This window comes from Populus trichocarpa, chromosome 6 (assembly GCF_000002775.5).
Source record: "Populus trichocarpa isolate Nisqually-1 chromosome 6, P.trichocarpa_v4.1, whole genome shotgun sequence".
Lineage (NCBI taxonomy): Eukaryota > Viridiplantae > Streptophyta > Magnoliopsida > Malpighiales > Salicaceae > Populus > Populus trichocarpa.
In genome coordinates, this window is record NC_037290.2 from 1,950,495 (window position 1) to 1,955,384 (window position 4,890).

Here is a 4,890-nt window from a genome sequence, read left to right on the forward strand (position 1 = left end):
AAAACAGCTTTGAAGAATTTATATGGAACCTTAATTGAGAACTAATTTTTCAATACTTCGGGACCCAATTGAGCTTTTCACCCTACAACTCTCTTCTCTGATTTCATTCAACTCTTGAAAGTTGGTGTAGATTAGAAGTGTGTTTTCTTTTAGAAATATATTAAAATAATATTTTTTTTATTTTTAAAAAATTATTTTTGACATCATTATATTAAATAATTTAAAAATATTAAAAAATAAAATAATATTTTTAAAACACGAGAACAAACCTGACTTAAAAAGAAATGCAAGAATCAAGACAGAGGATCACTTTACTTCATCTTCAAATGACACAAGGTAAACCATAACACCCAAGGAAGCATACAAAGGGAGTCCCGAAAACTGCTACTGAATAGAAGAACTACAGGAGCCAGCATGACTAGCCATGAAAGTCTAAAGACCATAACAAAAAACTAACAGCAGAATAGGTTAAGCATGAGCAAAAAGAACTCCAGTTCCCACAAACATCAAATATTACCAACCAGTAGAATCGTCAGTCCTATGAATTCTGAGATCCTGGAACTGCAAGTGCAAAGAAAACAAAAAAAAATGTAACATTTTCACCCAAGAACTAATCTTTAAACAACTGATCATGCGTAAGTTTTGAACCATGAATAAAAGAATTTTTACAGAATAATTAAAGAATCAATACCTCTGTTAGGATCTTTACAGGAATGGAGAGCCGAGCTGCCAACTTGTAGGCAAAAAAGCAATCTAGGGCTGCATGCATTACTTTATCAAGAGGAAGTGGAACCAGCCTCCAGTTGCTTTTAAGAAGGTCATCAGGCTTTTTATACGATTTCGAGAACTCAATGTATACCATATCTTGTAGAGGCGAATGGAGATTGAGACCAAACCTGTTTGGATCCAACACATTGGCCATAAATGGGATATCATACCAGTGTTCCATCTTCACTTCAAGATTGTGTGTCTTACGAAGATAATTGACTTTCTCAATCAATCCAAAACAAACAAAATCTACGCAACTGTGATTCAAGAATTTTTCCAGGGAAGAAGTTGGAAAGTTATCCGGAGGATAAACATGATAGATGATGCAACAACTCTCGTGACAGAATTGAAGGGTAGCAGGAGTTTTGAGTCCGCCATCATCACAGTATTTGTCCCAAATCATGTCCATAGAGACCCTAAGCCTGTTGCGACGATCTGGTAGCTTAGTCCCAAACAATTCAGCAATCCACCTCAAGAGGCTTGTAGGATTATTGATAATGGTTGTGTAACAGAGCATGTCGTCACATTTCACGTCAAAAACATCATCTCCCCCAATATAATTCCCCCCCTTGTGATTACAGCGAAGTTCAAAGTTTTCCATGATCAGTAAAGCTGGAGTTTAAAGAATAAGGAAGAGAACGAAGAGGAAGACAGTTTTTTTATCAAGAAATGACTTCTTGATCGAAGAGAGTGAAGGTTCTTGGTTGAGAAAGATAGTTTCTTGATAATTAAATTGAAAGTTCTTGATTAAGAAGGTTGTTCTTGATTGAAGAAGAATAAGAGAAAGGGTAATGGTAGGCAGAGAGGAGAGGAGAGGTTTTTGTCAATAAGTTTTTTAATGAAATGAAGAGATCAGATACACTTATATATGTGTTTGTGGTGCAAAACAAGAGAAGGGGGAGCTGCAATCAGTTTCAGCATCTGCAAATACTGTGCAATTTGTGTATATGCAAAGCAATTTCAAGCACACAAGTGAGAATTGTTGGATTTTGGATGTTGTCATTTTACATGTGCATTGGACAGGTTCTGCTAAATTTCTCTTTTTGTTTTACTAGTGTTTCATGAGAGAATACCTTTGGGCATATTAATGAAACCTGGCCGGCTAATGACCGGTTCAAGGTTAGGGTTATAGGTTTGAGCCAATTAAAATAATATTTTTTATTTTTTAAAAATTAAAATAATATTATTTTAAAAAATAATAATTAGAAGTCAAATCAAGTTTTAACTAGAGTTGCAAATTAATTTATCAGATCAACATGGCAACCAAGTCTACTCCAAGTTAAAAAAAATTTACACTTGACTCGAGTCAAAAAAGAGATCAACTAGATCTCGGGATAACCTATCAAATCGAGCCAATTTTAATAATTATGTCTTTGGGTGCTTCTTGCATAGAAAAATTAAATGGAAAATCTAAAATGATCCCAAGCTATATAGGTAGGTAGATTGAGTCTGTAAACATTGTCATCACTTCAAGATTGTGTGTATTACGAAGATAATTGACTCTTTCAATCAATCCAGAACCATAAAAATCTACACAGCTGTGTTTCAATAATTTTTCCAGAGAAGACTTTGGAAAGTTATCTGGAGGTGAAACATGATAGATGATGCGAAGACTCTCGTGACATAATTGAAGGGTAACAGGAGTGCTGGGTTCTTCATCGTCACTGAATTTTTCCCAGATCATTACAGGTTCGGCTAAATTGCTTTTTTATTATTATTATTATTACTCAAGTTTACTTAAATCTCACCCGAATTTGGCCGGGCCAACTAAATTGGGAGCTGAGCTAACTAGCCGGATCTTCAAAGTTTGATTAGATGAATATCCAAATCAATTTTTTTAAAAAAAAAAAAAAAAAAAAAAAAAACCTTGCCTGAACTAAATTTCGAGTCAGTAAATCAACAGATCAGATCGGGCAAGGTTTCACAGGTCGACAATTCACATTGTAGGTTTTCCATTAAAAACAAAGGACATTTTTTCATTAAAATGATGTGGACAATTCACATTGTTGGGAAAATGATAGTTGCATGCAGAAACGACACTATACAATAACAACAGAAAACTAAAAATGGAAGGGAACACATTTATCTTTTTTGCTTTATACATAGCTGAATATTTACAAATAATCAAATGTCTATCTTAAAGAAATACCAAGATTGCAACCGCCCCTGTTTGTTGAACATTGATCCCCTTTCAGATGCACCTCCTGAGCCCCATGCCAGCATGTCTCCTTGCTGCGGGGAATCTCTTCTTCAACAATATCTGAGGAAGCTTGTGGCTATTGTTTCTTTTGGTTTCTGAAGTTAACGCTGCCTGTATCTCTACACTCTCTCTGACCATATATATGTTGTAGATATCTTGTGGCATTGATCTTCTTTGTAGATACTTCTTATGCACTATCAGTTACAAAGAAATGAATTTATTGAGGCCTGTGGCTGGATCGGCAGCCAGTTGAAAAGGTCAGGTCTGTATCCATTCAACTCCACAGAGCCATACCAATTTCTTCCAATTTTTCTGTACATATTCTTTTGTGTGGAGCATATTAGGATGAGGTAAATGAGTTGAACTACTCTAGCAATAGCAAATATTTCTAGGCAAAATATCTAACACTCGACAACTTGAACATATGGCCATGGATGGCATCTAGAATAGAAAGCACCATTATTGAGCAGAGCAGTTTCGCATCTAAAGATGATTTCATTGTTTTTTCTTTTCAGCATCTATCAAAATATTGGAAGACGGCCTGAAAGATCCAGTTCAACAACACTATCACACATCAAAAGAAATAGAAATAGGCACAGAAAATCAAATAAACCAGTTGAAACAACATTCACCACACATTGAAATACTTCAAATTTAAAAATCATCCAAGTTAAGTACATAATCTTTAAAAAGAACCAAAAAAAACCCTCAGATCCCATCATGAAACATAACTCAAGCAGCATACAAATTCTCCCCAATCTTGTAACACAAAAAGGCATCAAGACAAGCATATTGAACTTGATCACCAGTAAGCCACTCATTGTCCCACCTGCTCATAGTAACCCTTTTTGGCTTCTCAATCTGCTTCCCCAAAATCTCCTTCACCAACGATTTTATCCCAGAATTCTTCCACTGCTCAGCCCCCAATTTCTCAGCAGCCAAAACCCTTAAATCCACAGCATTCCCCATACTCACATCATAACCCTCCACTAACTTCTCCACATCACCCTCAATACCAACCCCAACAAAAGTATAATTCTTGTTACTCAAAAAATCATAAAGGGATTGTGGGATACCAGTGGGACAGTGCAGGAGTTGAAAGATCAAGCAGTCTTTGCCAGTGGAAAGTTGGAGTGTGGCAACTGGGTTTTCGATTTGACGCGTCCTGTTGGGCCTCCACTCGATGTCTAGGCCAACTAGAAGGGGATGATCAGCAGGGTTGTTGTTTTGGTGGAGCTTTTGTTGGGTTTCGGCTATCCATGTGTTGACAAAGGAAGGCGTATGAGTGACTAAAGTATGGATCTTGTCATCGAAGAAGTTGACATCATAGAGGTTGTGTGTATTGTATGGGAGTTGGTGATCTTCAATACTGATTGCCATGGTGGTGGTGGTGGTGCTGCTGGGGGCGGAATCGGCCGACGAGGATACGATTGTGGATGGCTGACGAGGAGACTTTAAACGGTCCAACAACCTAAAGTCCTGAGTCTATTTGCCTATTGGACATTGGTCATAGTCACAATTGCTTTTTTTTTTTTCTTTTTTATGGATAAACTTCATTTTAAACCTTATAGATTCATCAATATTTCACTTTCATCCTTATAATTTAATTGTTTTTCAATACTGCCTTTCTAGTTTATAAAAGTCACAAATATCATCCTTGTCATTAAGTAGCCTACTTTTAAAATTATTTTCGATTTTTTTTAGGATTATGAATATTATGTATAATTGTCAGACTCAGTTCAAGGAGTGATCCGAAAAAATCTTGATTATTGGATTAACTCGTGAGTCACCAAATCAAATTAGGTCAATTATTTTTATTAAAATAACATTGTTTTAGGGATAAGAATACAAAACTTTAAACTATGAAGATAAAAGTGGACATTGACGAATCCATGAGAATAAAGAAAAGAATAAATACTTTG

General features: G+C 35.8%; 2 protein-coding genes across 2 annotated transcripts; both read right to left on the reverse strand.

Moving 5' to 3' along the window:
* Nucleotides 1-285: 285 nt before the first annotated feature.
* Nucleotides 286-1,585, reverse strand: LOC7495672 (uncharacterized). Its single transcript, XM_002308815.3, has 2 exons — nt 692-1,585; nt 286-561 (listed from the first exon to the last, which is right to left on the reverse strand). The coding sequence occupies exons 1-2, from the start codon at nt 1,367-1,369 to the stop codon at nt 514-516; spliced, it is 726 nt and encodes a 241-aa protein (XP_002308851.3). The 5' UTR covers nt 1,370-1,585; the 3' UTR covers nt 286-513.
* Nucleotides 1,586-3,584: 1,999 nt separating this feature from the next.
* On the reverse strand, nt 3,585-4,471 carry LOC7479635 (3'-5' exonuclease). Its single transcript, XM_002308816.4, has one exon. The coding sequence runs from the start codon at nt 4,346-4,348 to the stop codon at nt 3,701-3,703; it is 648 nt and encodes a 215-aa protein (XP_002308852.1). The 5' UTR covers nt 4,349-4,471; the 3' UTR covers nt 3,585-3,700.
* Nucleotides 4,472-4,890: the final 419 nt, after the last annotated feature.